The sequence below is a fragment of the Centruroides vittatus genome, unplaced genomic scaffold (assembly GCF_030686945.1).
Source record: "Centruroides vittatus isolate TY-2023 unplaced genomic scaffold, ASM3068694v2 contig_854, whole genome shotgun sequence".
In the NCBI taxonomy this organism is placed as follows: Eukaryota; Metazoa; Arthropoda; class Arachnida; order Scorpiones; family Buthidae; genus Centruroides; species Centruroides vittatus.
The window spans coordinates 1,342,483-1,363,942 of NW_027122558.1; the positions used below are offsets into that span (position 1 = coordinate 1,342,483).

The window sequence follows — 21,460 nt, forward strand, 5'->3', positions numbered from 1 at the left end:
CCCCACCGGGGACGTTTCGTAGACGACTTTTTATCCCGGCCGCCGACTACCGGCAAAAGCGTTGGGTCCGATGGTTTATCGACGCGTTAGGAATGCAGATGCCGGCCGACGGCTGGAACTTTTTCTCGGGAAAAGTCTAAATTATGCCATCTTTTCGATTTCCCCGGCTAATGATTTCTATACGGAAGTACACGTTCCCGTATAAAACTTAGACAGTTCCGAAAGAAACGGGCTAGGAGGGAAAATTTAAAAACACCCGAAATACATACGATGTAAGGTTACATTTAATTCCATACTTTTCCTATATCCAAAGTCGGATGGGCGCGGCTTCCCGGCCTTTCCCACCCGACTGCAAATATTTTCCAATTGTCGGATAGAAACGATTGCGCGGCGGGATCGTTTCCAGTTTTGTCGTCTTTTACCCACGCCGCCAAAAACTGGTCTCCGGGCTCCCGTTTATCGCCAGTTTCGGCTTTAGTGGTTTTATTCCCGGCCAAATTTCTTATTTAACGGTCGACCCGGAGAAAATTTAAGTCTAACCGGCCGGACGGCCGACCGACGAATTTAGCGGCGATTTCCCGAAAGGCCGAATTACGCGGAATTTCCATTTTCGATAGTCGTGGGTGGCGGGCGGCCCCCGGCGAGGGAATTTTCCGTCCGGGGACGGTTAGGGCCCCAGTCTCCGGTCGGTATTAAAGACATTTCCAGTTTCTGAAATAAAACGAAAGAAAAATTAATTTCGCGCTTTAACAATAGCCTATATTACGAAAATTTCGGAGATATATACGTAATTCTACCGATTTTATTTTCGACTCTGGCCGGTCGGCGCCGACGGGACCTTTCTTCCGGCCCTCTCGGTGCCGACCGGGAACGGACCCGCCCCGAAAATTCCGGGGTTTTCCGCCCAGCCGGATTCGATTCCGGGCCGTTCGGCGGTCGGACGATTTCGCCGGTTAAAACTAACGCGAAATCGTTTGTAAGTCCGGTTGGAAACCTCTGGCCAAACTTTATCCTAGACTCCGCGGGATAGTCCCTAGAGTTAGTCCCGGATCTTTTTCCAACGAGAATTTATTTCGAGACTATTATCGAATGTCTAAAAAATGCATTAAATATTTCGTGAGAGAACGAACAAAACGGAAATACTCACCCGGCGGTAGGTGGAGGCCTTTTGTTTGTAGACGACCACCGCCGCCCACAAAGGAATCGGCACCCAGATCAGAGTGGAAACGCACCAACCCGCCGCGTCGGCCCAAACCGGATAACGAGCATCGGCGCTTAGCGGAGTCCGAGTGGCCACCCCGTAGACGAAGACGAACTGAAAACCGTGGAATCGCCGATTAACGTCTCGGTCACCCGGCCAAAGATTCGGCAACCGTCGATACTCACCGAGAGAACCAAGGGGCAGGTGTAGCGCCAAGTCGTCTTCCAGTAGCCACCGGGTTCGAAGCCCAACATGGCTCGGACGTCTGCGCCGACGTTCTCCACTCCTGGGGACGAAAAATACCGTCGGAAACGAAAAAAAAAAGGAAAGGGAAGACTCTCCTTACCGTAAACCCAACAGAATCCCACGCATTCGAATACGGCCACCAGAACCAAGGCGCTTCCTCCTCCGTATTCGTCCATAATGCTTACGACGTATTGTCCTCCCTAAAATACCGCGTTTAAAATCGGTTATAACAAAATATATTTAAATGGCTGCAAATATTTAAATATTAGAATGACTCCGAATTGACACTTTCTTCGTTCCGGACGTGGGGACGGGGACGTCCCGGGCTACGATGCGGAGAGGCGGCACCGTAAGGGAGCGGAATTTTGAAGAATCGCGTCGTACCGAGAAAATGTGCCGCACGGCCCCGCGTGGGGATTTGGGGTCGGAGCCATCCCGTCCCGTCCGTCTAATCGATATTTCGTTATTTAAACAAATACGGTCGATTCTTTCCATCGTAGTAATAAAAATATCGTCGTTAATTTTCCACGGATACAAATTTAACTACAAATGGCGTCTATCCTAATAAACCGGCGTACGAGTCGCTCGACTTTCCCGGCAACATTTAGAAATTTGGTGGCGCCATACGTTACGATATTTTGTTTTAAAAAACCATTTTATATCCTTTAACCACCAAAATTTAACAATATCCGTATCCTAATACACAAACCACCCCGCAAAAGTTGCTTACCGACGTAGTAAACGAAAAAGAAGCTAAAAGATTACGTTTATTTGTATACGCGTATTGTTAACTTCCAGGTTTTTGCGTAACGAACGATCTTTTATAAGAGCAAATATTCTATTTTTATTTTTAAGTTCTCTACAACGGTCCGTGGGCCTATTTAGATACGTCGCTTTCCAATTTCGAAAATCGTCCGACGCATCCTCGAAACCATCTAAGGCGAAAGTACTCGAGAGTAAAAATAATTTTGCCGGTGCCGGAGTTTGGGGGTCTACGGCGAGGGGATCGGTCGTCCCCCCACCGTAGCGCGAATTTCGACGTCGAACGGCGAAAACATCCTTTTTGCGGAAAAGAGAGACGAGAAGCGTGGGCTTACCCGAGTGACGCAAGGGATGCCCAGGAGAAAACAAAGGAGACAGAGGGCCAGGCACAGCGCTTTCTTCCGGCGTCTGAGTTCGGGGAATTCGTCCGAGATGCTGGTCAGAAGATTTTCTACCAAACCGAACTGAAATTGAAAAAAAGTAAAATAATCGGACGTCGAGACGGGAAAAGTTACTTTTCGGGACCGGATTCGAGCGGTAATGAGTGTCCGACCGCCTTTTAACAATTGTTTGGAACAGATAAGCCGTTTAAACTCCGGTTTTAAAAAAACGAGAGCGTAAGTAAAAGTACGCTTAAAACCGCGTCGTACTTGGCCTTTTCGTCCCTCGTCCGTTATCTGTTTAGCCGATAAGTTAAGCGATTTGCGAAGACGACCGAGAAACGCGTAATTCGTCGGGAGTTCGGTCGTTTGCCAGATTACGGGATTCTCGTCTTGTCAACTTTTGTAAAAATCCCGAAAGAAGGGAAAATAGTTTTTTTAATTTCGCCCGGCCGGCCTTTTTGCCCAACGTCGTATTTATCGTCGAGGTTTAATAGGCCGAAGCTCACCACCCCCTCCCTCGGAGAAAGCTCTTTTTCGTCCGGCATTAAGCGTAAAGTTTATTTATAACTACGGAAGCTTAATCTTCGGCGCTGTTGGCTTTATGTACGGCGCTTAGTCTCCGCCTTTAATTTAACAAAGGAGGCAGTCTCGGGCGGAAATAAACTTTCCCACGACCTTTCTCGAGAGCGGTAGCTTTCCGGTAAACCCGTTTCTTACGCAGTTTATTTCCCACCCAGACCGTTCGGTTGGTCGCGAAATCCTTTAAACTCCCGCGGTAACGCCGTTTCCGGACGACCGAACTTATTTTGTATTCGCGGGTGATTACTCGAGGAGAGTACTCACCTGGCTGTCGACTCCCAAGGTAAATAACATGAAGAAGAAGAGGAAGGACCAAAATTGCGGCAGAGGAAAGGAGTTCAGCGCTTCCGGATAAACCACGAAAGCCAGTCCGAATCCTGCAATTATTAATCTCCGGTTACCTTCGAGTTTGGGAAGGCCGACGGGCGGCAGGGACCTACGGTACCTCCGGCCACCACTTCGGAAACTTCCACGTCCAGGTCCCGGGCCAAACTACCCAGAGTGGAAAAGACCACGAAGCCCGACAAAATGCTAGTCGACGTGTCCGACAGACTTATTATTATCACGTCCCTGTATAAATGCAAATGCGACGTTTAACCTTCGGCAATCGGTGGAACGTCGGCGTTACTCACTTGTACACGTCGTGGTGAAATTCGTTGTAGCTGCCGTAGGAGATCAATGCCCCCATGGACACGCCCAGCGAGAAGAACATCTGTCCCGCCGCCGCTTTCCACACCTGGAAAAACAACGCTTATTCACGATATTTACAGACCACGCGCGTTTAGAGTACGATGGCGGCCAACCTCCACGTTTAGTAATTTGGACCAAGTGGGGTAGAGGAAGTAGACGATTCCGTCTTTGGCTCCCGGTCGAAACAATCCCACCACGAAGAAAAGGACCAAGACGGCGTAAGGGAAGGTGGCGGCGAAGTAGACCACCTGCGAGGTAGAAAGTTCGTCGATCGGAACGTTCCGGACCCGACGAAATTATGGCGGCACCCACCTTTCCGGAAGTTTTGATTCCGTTGACGACGCAGACGGCGATGACCGTCCAAGCCAGCATCAAAGTAAAGAACAGGTCCCACTTGATTCCTCCCAAATTGGACGAATCGTCGGTGGCGCCTAACACGTTCTTTCTGAAGATAATCCGACCGGGTCACGTGTCGTTTCTCTTAAGTAAACATAAGTTACGAAAATCTACTTACTCCCAATAGATTTCGCTCGGCGTTTTCCCGCTGACGTTCTAGGAAAAAGAAGAAAAAAAATTATTTTTCCGTCTTTTAACGAAAACCCGGTTTAGTTAGAAAGGAGACGGAGAGGACCGCGATTCCTCCTCCGCCGAAAGTTCGTATTTACACTCCCGTGTCGAATTCCTTCGTCGTCTACGTTAAAGGAAGTGGACGTATTCCCGTGACGAGAAACGAAACACTAACCCGGTCACTCCGTTAATCGAAATCTTTAGTCCCTCGGGAGGGACCGATACGAACGTAAAAAGTACCATCCGGCGTATGGCGTGACCTCGTCTCTCGGCAGTTTAAGCGAACGGACGAACGTTGGAAGAAATGTATAGAAAACAAAAACGGTGTTAAATTGCGAGTTACGGGGAAGAAACGTAATTTTAACACACCCGATTACGAGAAAATCCCCGTCGAATTTAAATCTCGACCTCCGACGAACATTTCCCGGGCGATTATTCTCCGTTTCTCCTCCAAATTACGAGAATAAAACACTGGCTGTAATATATCGTCGGTTCTATTCTACAATTTATCGTTTCGTGCCGATCTAATCCGTCAAAATATGGATTAGATCTATTTTATTCTGTGGCTACGGGTCGGGTGACGAAGAAAACGAGCCTCCGATCTCCGCTTTTTTACTTACGTATCGAATGGAATCCCGTCTCGTCCTACAAGACGCGTTCTTTGCCCATTCCAAGTCGCAGGTGTTCCAGGGATAGACGGAAGCGAACGAAGCCGACATGTAGTAAAGGGTGTAGGTCAGTATGACGTTGTAGTATATGACGATGCAGAAAGTGACCGAACACATGGCGATTCCTACACCTGCAAAATTACGTATTACGTATAGACAAATATACCGATACGCTTTAATATTTGATCTCGGTCTCACCTTTGGCCAGGGGAGCGCAAGACCAAACGCCGAGGCAGCTCTTTCCCGAGAATTGACCCATGGCCAGTTCCAAAAAGTACAGAGGTTTGCCGGAGAGAAACAGCACGACGAAGTAAGGTATTAAGAAGGCGCCTGTGGAAAAAATTTTTTCGGATCAGACGGACGACTACGAGAATACGTTTCGGTTTATCCTTTGACGGGAGATTGTCGAATCTGCCCGGTCGACGGTACGAACCTTTCGAGAACTTCAATATATTTACTTATTAAACGTTAACTTTTATTTTCGACTTATTTGCCCGAATACGGCGACGATTGTCATTTTACGTTTTAAGAGAAGACCTTCGAAATAATCGATTAAACGTAGATTCGGCCGCACTTAAGCGGCCAAACCGAAATGTTAACATATCTTCTATTTTATATAAGTTACCGTTTAAATAGTAATACGGCGAAACCTGTTTACGTCGGACCCCTTTGGCTCGGCAACAACGCGTCCGAGATATAACCTAGAGTAGTCTTTGTCCCGAAAAACGTGAAAAATGAGAATCTAGACTGGGAGACCGGGCGTGCCTATTCTACCACGTGTCCAGCGAGTAACGTCATCGACTTATTGATTTTTGTTCGAGTACCGTACAGTGCGAACAATTTAAACACCAACGCAATCACTGTCTAAATAGTTATACTGTACTTTTCGAAGAATTAAGAATTAGTCACACGGTTCGTTTAATGGGATAACGTGGCCACGGGAAGATTGTCTTTGGGAAATTGGCCACTTCGAATGTTAGAAATGTCGAGGTCCTTCGGCCACGAGTGAACCCGTACCGGCCGGTCCGGTCTTCGACGATTTTATCCGTCCGGCCATTGGCGGCCAAAGTCACCCCAAGGTCGGTGGGTGACTAAGGCCGCGACTCCACTAGCCGCAAAACTGCCGTAAAACTGCCGTAAAACCCCTCGCCGTAAAAGCTTTTAATCACGCGACCAAGATATTTTATGCCCGAGCAGGTCGTAAAACTAACGTAAAAGCGATTTGAGCAGTGTTTAACTTTCGATGCGAATTCGACCGTAAAACGGTACCTTCAACCAATCAGAAGTCGGCGGAACTACGTCATCACGACACCGGGCGAAAATTGCGGGAAAAGAGCTTTTGTGTACTTTCTAACATGGCTATTGCGAAAAGACCTCGAATTGATTTGGAGAAATTTATCGAAAATATTCGTAAATATCCATGTTTATACGACAAGAGGCATCGTGATTACAAGAATGTATGCCTGAAACACGCGATATGGACGGCCATAGGAAAATCTTACAATTTAGGTGAGTACATATTAAAAAATCCAAGCCTAGCATGCTAACTATAGTATCTTAATAATATGATATTAAAGATATTATTTTTACTATATTTGTAATTATAGTAAAAAATCCTAGAATATACCATAATAATCATTGTCTTTTTAAAGATGTATCACATATACAATTTTATATTGTACTGTACATACACAAGTTTTTACTTACGTTAAATGGGAGAATTTTATTATAAAAATTTGGATTTAATCACGCTGGACGTTTCGGATAATTTTTTTTTTTTTATATTATTACAAGTTTTAATTCATTTAATTAATATCCAATATGCATTTTAGATTGCTCTATTTGATTATCAGTCCCTCTTCAGTTGTGAATTATTATTATTAACAATATTTCTATATTATCTACTTAAATAATGATATAAAGTATACAGTTCTTAAAAAATTAATTATGAAATGTTGAAATATTTTTTCTATTTTATTACATTTTTCTTCTTGTGACAATTCTCTTTTTTATTGATTCTTTTCCAAAAACTTTTTAATTGATTTTATTTTAATATAATAATTCATTATTCAAAACAAACTTTAATTTATTAGAAATCCATTAATACTTTTTCTTCTTAACTATCATAATCTGGACAACTGATATGATTCAAATATTTACACTGTGCCTGAACGTTTATTCATTCTTTTTCTGTAATTTAATTAGTTCCAAATATTCATATTTTCTTTTTATTGTTTTTTTCCTTTCAATTATTTTTTCTATATGATATATATTCTATATTCTTTTATTATTTCACAGTGATTTAAGTTTTAGTGTTTTACAACTGCTGAATTATGATGATTATATTTAATTATGGTTTATATGCCATGTGTTTATTTACAAGTTTTTAATTTTCTTTTTGTTTACCTATATACAAGTATGTCACTGGAATTATACAATTATAGTTAAATTTATATACTAAATTATTCTGTTCTAAAATTAAATTTTATTATATGTGTGTATGTTGTCAGAAATGTATCGAGCAATAAATTAATTGAGTATGATATGGAATATTTTTGTATTGTATTTTAGTGCTTAAAATGCGTGTGATTGAATGAATAGTGAAGAAGTTGTACAACACTTCTATAAACTTTTTACGTTACAGATGCTACCAGTGCTGAAAGCCGCTGGAAAACACAACGGGATCGATATACGAGAGAGTGTAAAAAGGTGGAAGAGAGCAAACGTACTGGAAGTGGAAGTGATGCTGTATATGTATCGCAATGGTACCTATATGATATTATAGATGGGTTTATGAGGCGCTGTCCACAAACAAACGAAGAGTAAGTATTTTAGGTTCAAAAAGAATACATTTTATGGATGAAGCAAGAATTTTTATATGCAATTTTGTATAAATACAGAACCCTCAACAATATATCACCGGTAGCAGCAGATCCGCCAGAAGATATTGAGCCCGTTTATGCTGAGTCGGTAGAACTTTCGTGTCCCAGTGACAATGAAACATTTCTTTTTAGGTAAGCACTCCAATAGTTATTCACTGATTGCCTTTTTACCTACTCCTGCTTTTTACCTGTTATAGGCCTGCATCATCATCATCGTCATCATCACAATTACATATGGAAGCTTCGGAGAGCAGGTACTGTATATACGTTCAGTCTGTACTATTCTAAAGCTTTTTGTTTGTACGTGTTAATACATTTGTGATATATATTTTGTACTTTACAGCACTTCTTCACATTTAAAACGGATTAGAAAATCATCTGATCCACAAATGGAAGAACTATTAGCAATATTTAAAATGTCTGCTGAAGCCATGCAGCGAGCCAATGCTACAATACAAAAAAACAAATCACATATCAAACCATTTTGTGAATTTGTTGAAAGTATGCTGGAAAAAATGAGCAACAAAAACCAACGAATAGCGATGAAAAGAATTCAAGAGATTCTTTTCGAAATTGATGCAGTGAACGACGAAGAGAATGAGTGAATTAATAATTAATAAATTGTAATGTAATAGATCAATGTAATTTATTTATGTAATTAATTTTGTTATATTAATAAATTTTTTTGAAAACCTATATTTGTTACAATGTCTTTAAAACACAAGAGTAATAAAAATAATTCTTTATTGAAACTTAGTAATAAAAAATGGTAGTCTATTGCCTATGGCAAGACCCAGTGGTACATAGGTAGTCTGCTAATTTATTCCTCAATTCTCTTGCTTCAGTAGAGTACATATTGCTTGCTACCTGTGTGCAACTTCTCATTTGATCAGCTGTTGCTCTCCACCTCCCTGGGATAAGATTGCCATGTTCATCTTCTGAATCACAATCTCCAGCATTAATGTAAGAAGCTGACTCTCTTATAAGAAAATTGTGTAAGATGCAAGCTGCCAATACCATCTTTGTTGTGTTATCTTCACTGTATGTTAAGGGTCGTTTGAAGATTCGAAAACGAGAGCTTAAAATTCCAAAAGCATTTTCTACTACTCGACGAGCACGACACAGTCTATAGTTATAGACTCGTTGTGATCGGCTAATAGCTGAGCGTCTGGGATATGGTCGCATCAAATTTCTTTTAAGTGGGAAAGCTTAATCACCAATGAAATAAAAAGGAAACATAATTTCAGAATTTGGCAGGTAATTGTCATTGGGCAAGTTTAATCTACAGGTTTCCATCATTTGACCAAATTGAACTTTTCTAAATATTCCTCCATCACTCTCACTTCCATAGTGTCCATAGTCTATATACAAAAATTTATAATTGGCATCTGCCACTGCTAGCAATACATTACTAAATGTTCCTTTGTAATTAAAGTTTAAACTTCCACTATTTTTTGGACAAACCATCAACACGTGTTTCCCATCAATGCTACCGCAGCAGTGTGGCAATTGCCAAGCTTTTAAAAAATTTTCTGCAATACCTTTCCATTCATTTGGCGTTGATGGAAATTGCATGCAGTCTGATTTTAAGTGAGTCCAAAGAGCATGGCAAGTTTCTGGAACAATTTTTGCTATTGTTTGTCTTCCAACTCTAAAGGCAAATGACAAACTTCTGTATGTTTCCCCTGATGCTAAAAATCTAGAAAAAATACATGATAAAATGAACGGTTAAAATGAACTGTTAATCCAATCAAAACAGATTAAGCTAGTCAGTGATTAGCTTCTAATCGTATAAAATGTACCTTAAAGTTATTCCCAAGCGTTCTCTTGCTGAAATTGCTTCTCTGAAACGTGTATTTTGCTTGCTTATATGATTTTCTACTCGTTGTAATAACACTTCAAAGAGATCAGGTGTCATTCTTAAAAAACTGTCAACAAAATTCACGTTACTACTAATAAAACTTTTATGCATTATAAGATTTTGCGATAATTTTGATTTATTACTTACTCATAATAGTATTCCTGGTCTTGAAAACGAAGTTCACGCATAAGTGTATTATGATAACCTAAGGAACTTCTATTCCGAAATAAAGGCCTCACCCAAAAACGATGCTTGCGTTGCTTTCGTTTCATGAGTGCAGAAAGCAACAAAAATTGTCCAGAAAAAAGTTGAAACATCATATCAGCTTGTATCTGATCCATTTTAAATTATTTTATACACTGACAAATATGAACGATCAAGCTACGATACTTTCGTTTTCACCAATTCACGTGCGAAGAAGTATTTACGTTCGACACTTGGGGCAGCACCGTCGCCGTAAAAACACCGCAATCCGAGCGCAAACGCAAATAAGTCACGTGATTAAAAGCTTTTACGGCGAGGGGTTTTACGGCTGTTTTACGGCTAGTGGAGTCGCGGCCTAAGGGTACGGTACGTCCTACGTGGCAGCGTGGGAAGAAAGAATCTTTGTACGCGCTTCCGGCCGGCCGTCGACTCGGGTTGCCATCTGTACGATAATAATAGTATTTGTACGATAGTTTCACGAATACGCCTTACTCCCGTTAATGATTGTAAAAATCCAATTAGCCATTACCATTTTTATAGGTATCGCCTTTTCATTAATATGTCGTGTCTTTTTTCTCCGCTAGAGGACTACTAAATTTTAGAAAGTTTTTATTGCGCTTAGATTGGCTATATTCACGATTATAATGTACACCTTCGCTAACTACTATACTTTTGGACCAGCCGATAAAACGCTCAAATTGATGTGCAAAAAAATGTGTACAAATAAATATTCTGTCCAGATGCCATTACGATTCTACCCGTACAAAATATAGGTACTGCATTAATACATTTTATTCCGGAGTAGTTTCCCCGCAGTAGGCTGTCTAGAACTGAGGCTTTTTTGATCACCGCCATTCCGGGGGTGAACTAAAGATTTTAGACAGGGCAAAAATTTGAAAAAACTAAGGTTCGTGCGTATAATAAATAAGTACGGCATATAAAGAAGGAAATGTGTTACATATATTCCTGCACGCGAGGTCTATAAAAATACGAATTGGATACGAATGTTACCTTGTGGAGCCGCCATTTTACACTTTTGAATAGTGCGAGTTTTAAACAAACTTGTACCGGCAGTTAGTTTTATACCACGTTAAACCAAAATTACGTAAAACCAGTGAGATTCCGATCTAAATAATTTCGAACGATTACGCGATCGAAATTTTATGCGACTCGATCGAATTGGTTTAAAATTAAGAGCATCCTTATCATTCGCTGTCTCGATCCAAAATATTGTAATTAAATTAGTAGCTGCATTAGTTTCATCACCTACGTAGACATTTAAAGCGATGCAGTAATATCGAAGAAAAGTCAAAGGAACCGAACCGCTATACGTGACGCTTGGCCAGATATAGCCCCCCTCCGAAATCAGTCTACAGCCCACTTCCAGGCGCTGTAGGGAGTCCCGCTGCCCGCTTCGCTAAGCTTATCGCGTGGTTAAAAGAAAGCAAACGTAGTGATCGGACGAACTAACGATATTTATCGGTAAAGAATAAAGAAAAGTCCGAATTGCCATCCTTTGCCAGATATTCGCGTCTAAATGTGGAAATCGACGGCGCAGTTCCGGTGGCCATTTTGCTCGTAGACGTCGCGCTCACCGGCAAATTGTTATAGGCACGGCGATGGGCGCCCGTAACAGTAAATGCATTAACGTCTACTGACTAAAAAACGGTATTTACCGTGAAACAGTACTACTGCCTATTCTCCACGCTCCGCGTAGGTCGAGGCTGGCTATCCCTCGCCTCGACCTCTAAACTATATCGTCGAGTACTTCGCCAACAGTCGAGTGGGCTATTCAAAGCCGGCATAGTCGCGCGGGCTAAATAATTAAACGCCATAGTCTTAGCGGTGCGCGTCTCCACTTCCGATGGCGCGCGGCTGATTTCCACGGGCTACATCTCATCGAGAGTCACGTGTAGAGGTATGGTTCCTTTGGATTTTTGCTCCTACGGGCCCGCTCTACCCTCCGTCGATGTCCCGACGGTGTGATTCGCATCCCGGTAGTGTCGGTATTACTATTTATAAATAATCGGTCAATTATTTGAAAAACTCGAAAATGTATTAAAATCTCAAATAGACACCCGATGGCCGACGTAGGTCGAAAAATGAACTAAAACGCGTACCGGATTGGCGATAACGAATGCCAACTCGGGGCGAACAAAAGCCGCCATTTATTTCTCCGATGCTAAAAAGTTTGGCGAATTTATAGGCGATTGCGGCATAACTTTTGGATGCCGAAATGGACGCCGAAATAGCCAATTTGGCAGCCCGGTCTATAGGAAGAAACGGTGCCCGAGAACGTTTGTAGTCGGGAATGTGGAAAGTCTCTCTAAATGCCATAAAAAGGGTGTTTACCGTAATTTTCCTCATCGGCTTTTAATCGATAAGACCTTAAAACGGGACGTCGGCGGATGACTCGAGACTTTAAAAATTAGAGAGAGAATTTTCTAAAAATATCTGACTTAAATAGCAAAAACGTGACCAAAGTCTAGGTAGAGAGTGTCCGAGATCTGGTTCCCGGCGAAAGTGTTTAAGATACGGAGCTGTCCGGGGTATTGACGTCCAAATTGACAGGTTTTGTCGCATCTAAAGGACGACCGTGGTTATTCGAAAGCCAGAGAAGCCGAGGTCCGGTCGAATTTCTTTCTAACCGTTAATGACCCGTAACACTCGAGAAATTTCCTTATAAACATTTACGCCGAGATTGTATTATTAATGATAACGAAAACGATAATATTTTTGCGAAATTATTAATTAAATAAGCCGCTATTTTAGTTTCCTATAATTACTTTGAATATTGTAAAGTTCGAAGCTAATCTTAAACGTTCTTTGTGTATATGTACTGTACGTACGAGAAGGGTAGTTAAATATATATTTATGTTAAGTGACTTATGGAGTAGAAATGCTGTACGTAATACACGACGCAGACGGAGGTAAGTGTCTGACCTCGATTGTATTTTTTAAATTTCGTCCTTATCGGATTAGGCGGAAGGAATAGAACCGCTTCTAACGCCTCTTTTTCTTACAAACAAATGGAAAAGAATAGTACAGTACGAGTGTTTGCAGTTAGTAAATCGTTGTAGATCGAAATTTTCCAAGAAAACTAAAATTTATGCGCCTGGAAAGTAAAGTACGTATCGGTTACTTGGAAGTAGCCAGACTGGCGCTGGCAAAAACGGGAAACTCTCGACACGGGTTAACCGGTTTTTAAATACGGCGAAACCGTTTTAAATTGGCAGAATTAACGTTATATTTTAGAATTTTTGTTAACATTAATAAATTGCTGCGGTGAATATTAGTCGAGATTGACGAATACGTCTGTAACACCTACTATATCCGCGAAAAAAATTTCGGTGAGGTGGCGGGCACATTTGCGAAATTATATTTTGCTTCAGTTTTTATTTTCTCTTCTGTATACAATCCGTCACGGTCAATCCCCTCCCCTCCCCACTCGCGCTATCGTATAAGTGTCGATTAACGACAGAATATTCCAAAATAAATGGGTTATTTTGTTCGCGTAAACACTGGGACCACCTCTCCTCTCCCCGCGTCGCCGCATCGTCGACACCCTCCCCCATCTCGCCGCCTAAAGGACGATGCGCCGTAGGCAATTAACGGATAGGATTGGTAAACTTTTAAACTTAATTGGCGCTAATTTTAAAACAGGCGAGTAATGCCGGGCGAGGTAAAAAGCGGAGGACGGTAAATCGGGGTGGCCTTAAATCTAAGCGTGTTTCGCCGCCAACTAACGGTCAAAAACGGCAAATAAACGCGAAGATACCGATTTCGTGGCCGGCGGTAGGCCCGACCTTCGATTTATCGGCGACTTTTAAAATGCGAACGAAGTTTTTGGCGGAGAAATTATTTTCTACGTGCCCAACGCGTACGTTTGCCGACCGGAACAAGAAATATGCGCGAGATTATCGAAGCCGGATAAAGAACGGCCGGGCGGTTTCTTCGAGTAGTTAACGGATAAAAGACGTCTTTCCACGAACACTATTCGCGTCGTCTCCTTAATTGGAAGAATTGGCAAAATACGGCGCGGAGCCGACAAGAATATTTGGCTGGGTCGGAAGAAAAAACTTTAATCGACTAGAACTGACCTCCTCCGTTTTCGTAAGCCAGATAAGGGAATCTCCAGACGTTGCCGAGTCCTACGGAAAGTCCTAAACAGGACAAGAAGAATTCCCATTTGCTTCCCCATTTATCTCGAGCCGTTCTTCCGGAATCGGTCCGACTTTCGTCTTCTTTCGATATACTGGATATTTTCGTCCGGTTCAGAAACCGACTAATCCTTTTTTTGGTCGTCCGGTAATTTGGAAAAGTCTTTTCCTTAAAATGTTAAACATTAATTAGCAGAAATTTCCAACGCTCCGATAAACTTTAGACTAAATTTTCCGAGGCGAAAGTGGAAAAACAACGGCTCACCTGACGTTCGTCGTCCTCTTCGGACACATTTTCTCCTACTTGTAAGCCTTCCGTCTATTTCCGAATTTTTAAATACGAAAGAAAATTAAAACCCGCCTAAATATTCTTTCTCGTCGTTCATTTAGCGGCATCTTTTCTCGTTAAATAGTGCGCGGCCAGCTTTATTAGCCTAATTCGGACGGGGTGGGAATCGATTTCTCGAACGGAATATTTTCCCATCCCGTTCGAGAAATCGCATATTTTGTCCGAAACCGGAAGTACCGATCTAAATGCGCCGACAAAAGTCGTTTTCGTTGGTGAAAATGGTTCCGAAATCTTCGTTAAAGGAAACTCCTTCCCATCCGACGTGGGCGGTCACCGCCTTATAAAAATCTGCGCTCCACCCCGGTCGTTTCGGGGGTTTTCTCGGAATCGGAATTACCACGCCGTAGCGAATGAGGGTCCGAATCCCGTCGAATTAAAAATCTTCACGCTCGGAACGGAATTTGCCGACGGAAAGTCGACCGATCGGACCGATATCCGCGCGGGTCGAGTCGCCCGCGACATTAATAGGACCGGAGGAGGCGGTGGTCGGTTGTTAATCCGCGCGCGTGGGTAATAATCGGAATCTTTCCCACGTCGGGAGATAAGATAGGAAGAAGGAATAGGCCGATACTACTAATTTGGCCTATCCGTAAATTACTTAACCGGGAAGGAAATCGAAAGAAACGTTTTTAGTATAAATTAAAATGAAAATTTCTCACCCGGAAATGCGTTTTCTTATCGTTGGTCACTTTGTACCACTCTTCCGATTCTTTCCGCCGTCGATCGCGGACGGGTTCTTCCTACGTTTACGATTTTAAAGGTTTAAGTATCGACCGTCCGGAAGTACGAATAACTTATCGAAGAAATATAAATCGATCCGCTTATTTCGGAAAAGATTTAAATTAGCCTAAATAAAGAATTTTCCGACGGGGAAAAAAGTCGCGGACGGACGTTCTCCGAAAAGACGAATTCGGAAACTCTTTTTAAAATTAGGCTGCGGACTAACGGCGTTTCGCTTACCGATTCCAATAAGCCGAAATAGCCATTTAGTAACGGCCGACGATCGAAAGATAAATTCCGACAGACGACATTCTTCCGCCGATCGAATGCTCTATCGTTTAATTTCCGCGGAAAATAAAAGAATTTACCGGCGCCATCCGCTTATTGGCTACGGACGTTCGGCCTGGGTCGTTCGTCGCATTTAAACTTTAAATTTTGTTCTAAATCGCGATTTTCGTCTTTTCTGAGAGAGAGAAATTTCCCGATTTCCCCAAAATGGAAACGAATAAGTAATCGAGGTCTTACTTCTGGTGTCGATCCACCGTCTTCCCGTTCCAAATTATCCATAGAAATTCGCTTCCTCGTAAATACGGATTACGCGAAAGGAGAATTTCGGCTGGGAAACTCCTAGGTAAAAGGTTCTTCCGGCGCTTCTCGGGTGCGGTTAAATAATTTAAATAATGCAGCCAACACAAAGTCGATATTTCCGTCCAAAAACGTCGATTAAATGCCGAATTTAAAATGGAACGGAAAAGAGTCGGAGAGTTCCACCGAGCGAATCTCCCATAATTCGTTCGAAATTTCGAACCGTCCCACGGTCTATATGGCGGGAGATTTCTTAAATTTTGTAAATTTTAATTAAGAAAGAGGAAAAATTTAACCGGTTTAACGTAAATCAAATGAGTTATTACTTCGGCCGGGCGGGACGTAAAATTTCAAACGGGCGATTCGAAGACGCAAATTACCGGGAGCGTCGACCGGGGTTTACGGGTATCATCGGTTTTTTGACGTTCGTAAGTCGAAGCAGTTTCGGAACGGTAACTCGGACGTCGTCGGGTGGCGGGTAAATTCCGGATAATACGTTACGTAAGCGAAAGCGTTATATAATTAATACACACGCATATATATTGTTATATCGGGTTTTTGCCTCCGTTACAGCCGACTGGGCGATTTGAAAAATTTACTATCGGTAATTATAAGCGCGAATTGTAAGATTTTAATATAGGCCTTGGCTTAACGGCCCGGAATAGTTGTGTCGGGAAGAATGCGTCTCCGCATTACGTATCTAATATTATAAGGAATAAGTAAACGCGGAGAATACGACGATAGATGAAAAGAATTTGATTTGTTGGGCGCTCCTGGCGACAGAAACTTAAAAGTTTTTGCAGGCTCGGCCAGCGGACGACTCGACGAATATTATTTATTTATTTGTTTGTAAATGTTGGTAAAATGTATATAAATACAAATATGGCTAAGACCTAGGAGTTATTTGCGAGTTAGGCAAAGGAAATATTTTCCAATCACGTTCGTAGCACGGTTACTTATTTCGTGTCGGAAGGGTTAAAAAGCGATTTTTTTCCCAGACCTTTTATACTTTTTTCTTTCTATTTATATCGTATTTAATCTATAAAGTAACGTATTTTTAATTTTACGTCATCGTCGTCTTTGTTTTTACGTACATTTGTTGATTTTGCGAGTAGATATCGACTATCCTTTTCTATTTACTTATAAAAATAATAAAATAAACGAGGTATGTGTACGTACGAACCTGTTTGTTAATTAGAAAATCGTCCTTTTAAGCGGTTCGATTCGTCTCTCGAGAAAACATTATCGAAATGTAGTGGTAAATGGATAGAAAAGAAAACGGAGACATTTGTATTTCGTCTCTTATTTTGTCTTTGTTCCGCTACCCCCGAGGGTCGGGACGTGCCCGTGATCGGTGGCCACGTACCGTTACGTTTTAACGCCCGGAGTGCCGACCGGGAACGTTTAATGCTCCGGAGATAGAGTAAAATACTAGCGCGGCGCCGGTGGACTAGAAAACCGTTATAAACGGAACGGGCGATACGGATACGGTGGAGGGGAGCGGGCCGTCATCGTCCGCGAGAAGCGATAACTGCCGAGATTTCTGCTTCCGCCGTTAACGACCAACGACTTTATTCTTATTAGCCAGGTTGAAACCGAAGTTTTAAACGCGAAAACGTGTACGTCGGACGTTCGGCGCCGCTTTCCCGTAAGCCTAGAAGTTTGGCAATGGCGTTTGGAAAGTCGGTCGAATCGCGCTCGACATTCTAAACGCCATTGTCAAACTTCTAGGCTTACGGGAAAGCGGCGCCGAACGTCCGACGTACACGTTTTCGCGTTTAAAACTTCGGCCTCAACCTGGCTAATAACTAACCGCACCCACCGTCGAAAGGCGTTATCGACCGATTTGTGGGAAAACCCGGGACGGGCGAAATAAAGTTATTTGCGAAAACGTTTCGGAAAGAGAAAAATCAAACCGGGCGTGGAACGGGAAAGTTAACGAAGCGCGGCTGTGGGTGGGCGCCAGATACCACCCCGTGCCGTGCCAACAAGTAGTTTCTTTCCGAAATCGCCCGCCTTAGAGACGCCGAAGGGACGAAACTTCTCCGCGGCCGTTACCTATGCCTAACCAGGGAAAGTATGAGAATCGTGTCGAATTCCGCTCAAATCTGCCCGTTTTCGGATCCCCCGAATCTACAAAAGACAAAAAATTCCGCGTATGTGGTGTGTTAGCGTCTGTTCCGTTTAATGTCTCGGGACGGGTTAAGGTTAAGGAACGGAATTTGGCGCGATGACTCATCCTACCCTCAAAACTAAGCTTTTTGCCATTTTATAGTAATTAAAACTATAGAAACTTTTTAAACAAAATCTGATAACAGGTGGCGCCACACGCAATTTTATTTTATGCTTAATAATAAAAATGTTTCTAAATAAAAGCCAGTAACGGCCGGGAAGGTTACTCGACTCCGGTTGCCGGATTCTTTCTTTTTAACTCGATTGGCAATTTCTGGCCGAAATATTTCCCCGGCAACCGGCAGTTATTCGCGGCCGGAAAGATCCTTCGACCCACTTACGGACCATCGATGATTTATCGCCAGTTAATCGCCCGGTTAAGGGGGTTTTATTACCGTCGGAAGGCAATTAGGGCGGCCGCGCGCCTCGGGCCGGTTCCGGTTAATTACCTTTCCCCCTTGGCATAATTTACTCGTCCGTCCGGAAATCTATCCGGCGGAGTAACGTAAGTACCACTCGAGTCGTCCGCCGGCCAAAAACGTAAATTAAGGCCATCGACTTTCTCCTAGGGGAAGGCTCCTTCCTTTCGGACGACGGACGGCCAGATGGCTCTTATACCTCCCGGCGCCCGTAGTTTCGTGGGTCGGACCGGCCGAGACCGAAGGTGGCGTTCTTAACGCCAAACGGGTTTACTAACGGAATTTTGTTTCTATTTCCGAAATCGAAAGGGAGGAGGGCGAAATAAAAGCGGTCGAAACGAAACCTCAAAAATAAGACCGAAAATGGTAGAAAGGAGCCGTGCCGTTTAATTCTTCCGCCGATTCGAATAGCTCGAAAACGAAAGCCCGGTCGTTTCGACCGGGCTTCCGTTTTCGAACGCCGGGGGGGGAATTCTTCTTTCGGCCGTTTTCTTCGTAGTCCGCTCCGAGACGACCACCGGCGAAGTAGAAAACTAGAAAAGAAGACCCGCCGCTTCTTCCGGCCTTTGGCACCGCCATTCGATGAAAAGTACGTTACGCCCACCCAGGCGGACACCCGTCACGCGCCACTAACAATTAAAGACTTAGAAGGGGGAACCGCGGGTAGTTAGGGTGGTTCGGAAAAAACGGCCGAGCCGCGACATTCCCTGAGTTTTCTTTCGTGAGTAACCGGGACGAGAAAAATGTAGAAAAAAAAGAGAATTTTCCCGGGCTTCGCTCTTCATTTTGTCCTTTTTAATAACAATATCTCCACCCACGCGTTGGAGTTTAATAATTGAAAGGGAAACTTTTTTCGTCTCCCTCGTTAAATATGACCGGAGCACCCGAAGGAAGGGAGAGACGGAGGAACGAACGGGCGGAAGATGGAAAAAGGACGGAGGAGACGAAACCGGGGTAGGAAAAGGAGATTTTCCATTACTTTTAAAGGAGAAGGAGCGCGGCCTCTTCCCCCCGACGCATTAAGTCGTAAAGAAGATTCTGGTTTTACGGGAATCGACGCGGTCGAAGACCCGAAATTCGGCCGCAAAATACCTCTACCGGGAGACGGTGTTGGCCGGCTCCGGGTTTCGTCCGGCCTCTACCCGGCCGAAATACCCGTCGGCCGCGCGTGGGACACCGAACGGGTCTCGGAGGAATTTCGCTCCCAGATCCCTTCCCTCGCCCCTGCGGGTTTAGGCCCGTCCTCCCGCAGTCTTCTAGTTTTCCGCCGGACAACCGGAGGTTAGGCCGCGAGTTGGGTCTTAAAGGCGGAGAGATCGGCGGGCCCGTGGTTAACTTTCGGCCCTCTCCTTTCTCGGCAAGACCGGAGAAGAAAGTCTCCTCCCTAAATTAACGGCCGGGTCCAGCGGTACTTACCGTCGGGAAAGTTTCCGAACCCGGGTGTCTCCGGACGGGACCGATTTTCGGTCTTATCGAAAGGACGGAGCCTTGCAGGTTGAGTGGAAAGGAATAGAAAACGGTCGGTCCTGTTGGCCGACCGTTTTGATATTTCCAACAGGCTTTTTGACTCGACGAAAAATCTTTATGTCGGAGGCGTATTAACCCGGTAGCCTAAATGTACGGACGTTCCCACCCAGGCTTTTCTCGGCCCTGGGACGTTACCTTTTTCCACCGAGCAACCGCCGTCGGTCGGCCCGTTAATCTTCTCTCCGGAAAACAAGGCGGAAATTCCGGTGGAGGTGATCGGGCGCCCCGTTATTCGGGTCGACCGGACGAACGGAGGAAAAATTTGCCAGGGCCGGTAGCCACTCGCCCGGTGCCCCGGACACTCTGACGTTATTTCCGTTTTCCGCAGAAAATTGTAATTTTTACTTTTCTTAAATTAATCCGGGGCTCCGAATGTAATGTTTAAGTTTCTAAGTCGTGGTATAAATACAAATTGAGTTTAAAGCGTAAAGTAATTAAACGAAGAATAGGCCTACCGCTACTCTTTGCGGACGCGAAAGATCGACGGCGGGGTTTATACTCTAGACCGGGGGTTCCCCATTGGCCTTGGCCGATAAAATTTGGGGTTCCGCAATAAAATCTGTCGAATGTAGCCGCGTACCAACGCGACGATGAAGATTTGGCCGTGGTTCCGGGATCGACTCCTCTTACCGCCGGCTGTACGCCCGCTGCTGCTAGTGTGGCTCGACAAACGCGGGACCGATTTATCCGGAACGAGACCGACCGAAATGGCCGTATAATGGGGTAATAAGAATGGCGGAGCTTAAACTAAAGCTAGAAAATCCCTTTAAAAAGTATCCGAAGAAACTGTAGACTACGCACCTACCACGTGGCACGTAAGAAGCGGACGACGTTGCCACGTCCGAGACGCGGAACTACCGAGGTGACGACGCCACCCGGACGCGACTTAGTACTGGGGTACGGTCGATTACGTCACGGGCGGAGACGAAACGGGAACTCGACGACAAACACGTGTGGCCCGGCAAAAATCCCATCTGGCGGTCCTCCGAGCGGCGCAAATACCTATTTTTTTATAACCGATTCTCCATTAATTACGGAAATGTCGGTCGTCGGAGCTGGCTTTTCGTCGGCGCATCGGCCGTTAAAATTCTTTCTTTCGCGCCACTCCTTCAGACGGCGGCGCCCCGGCCCCGTTACTACGCCAGAAACCCGCGGGCCGGAAGGACGGTTTTACCCGAATGTCGCTAAAGCCCGTTTTTTGTGCGGCCGCTCCGTCCAAACGTAGAGAACACCGGGAATAGTAAATTAATCATTCCTTCGATGACAATAAAATTATTTGACCCGCCCGTCGGCCAAATGTTTCTCTTCCGAATCGTAGGCCCGTAAACACCGCGCCATTTACCTCCTTCCGTCGGTTTTCTCGGAAAGACGACACTCTTTAAACGGCTGGCGGTGGACCTTTCCGGAAAATCGAGTGTGCCGATTACGATCCGTCCGCCGATGGGGGCGGAAATTGGAAAAGAATGCCGGGAGCGGACAACTGCG

General features: G+C 44.0%; 2 protein-coding genes and 1 long non-coding RNA gene across 11 annotated transcripts; 1 reads left to right on the plus strand and 2 right to left on the minus strand.

The window, feature by feature from the left end:
• Window positions 1-266: 266 nt before the first annotated feature.
• On the minus strand, window positions 267-15,854 carry LOC136982564 (sodium- and chloride-dependent glycine transporter 2-like). 9 transcript variants are annotated; one of them, XM_067279077.1, is made up of 17 exons: window positions 15,798-15,854; window positions 15,212-15,292; window positions 14,469-14,522; window positions 14,144-14,372; window positions 5,295-5,426; window positions 5,049-5,227; window positions 4,376-4,413; window positions 4,174-4,306; window positions 3,975-4,109; window positions 3,804-3,907; window positions 3,617-3,741; window positions 3,436-3,548; window positions 2,545-2,673; window positions 1,548-1,647; window positions 1,387-1,487; window positions 1,148-1,315; window positions 267-711 (listed from the first exon to the last, which is right to left on the minus strand). In XM_067279077.1, the coding sequence occupies exons 1-17, from the start codon at window positions 15,837-15,839 to the stop codon at window positions 592-594; spliced, it is 1,983 nt and encodes a 660-aa protein (XP_067135178.1). In that variant the 5' UTR covers window positions 15,840-15,854; the 3' UTR covers window positions 267-591. The 9 variants fall into 9 exon arrangements, with proteins under 9 accessions (XP_067135178.1, XP_067135182.1, XP_067135176.1 ...); XM_067279081.1 differs by lacking the exon at window positions 1,148-1,315; XM_067279075.1 differs by having other exon boundaries at window positions 1,387-1,647.
• Window positions 6,378-8,674, plus strand: LOC136982574 (uncharacterized). The gene is made up of 5 exons (XM_067279101.1): window positions 6,378-6,605; window positions 7,741-7,918; window positions 7,997-8,110; window positions 8,176-8,232; window positions 8,322-8,674. Exons 1-5 carry the CDS (start codon window positions 6,452-6,454, stop codon window positions 8,581-8,583), a joined length of 765 nt encoding a protein of 254 aa, XP_067135202.1. The 5' UTR covers window positions 6,378-6,451; the 3' UTR covers window positions 8,584-8,674.
• On the minus strand, window positions 8,706-10,297 carry LOC136982575 (uncharacterized). Its single transcript, XR_010881901.1, has 2 exons — window positions 9,781-10,297; window positions 8,706-9,677 (listed from the first exon to the last, which is right to left on the minus strand). It is a non-coding gene; the product is annotated as an uncharacterized lncRNA (long non-coding RNA).
• Window positions 15,855-21,460: the final 5,606 nt, after the last annotated feature.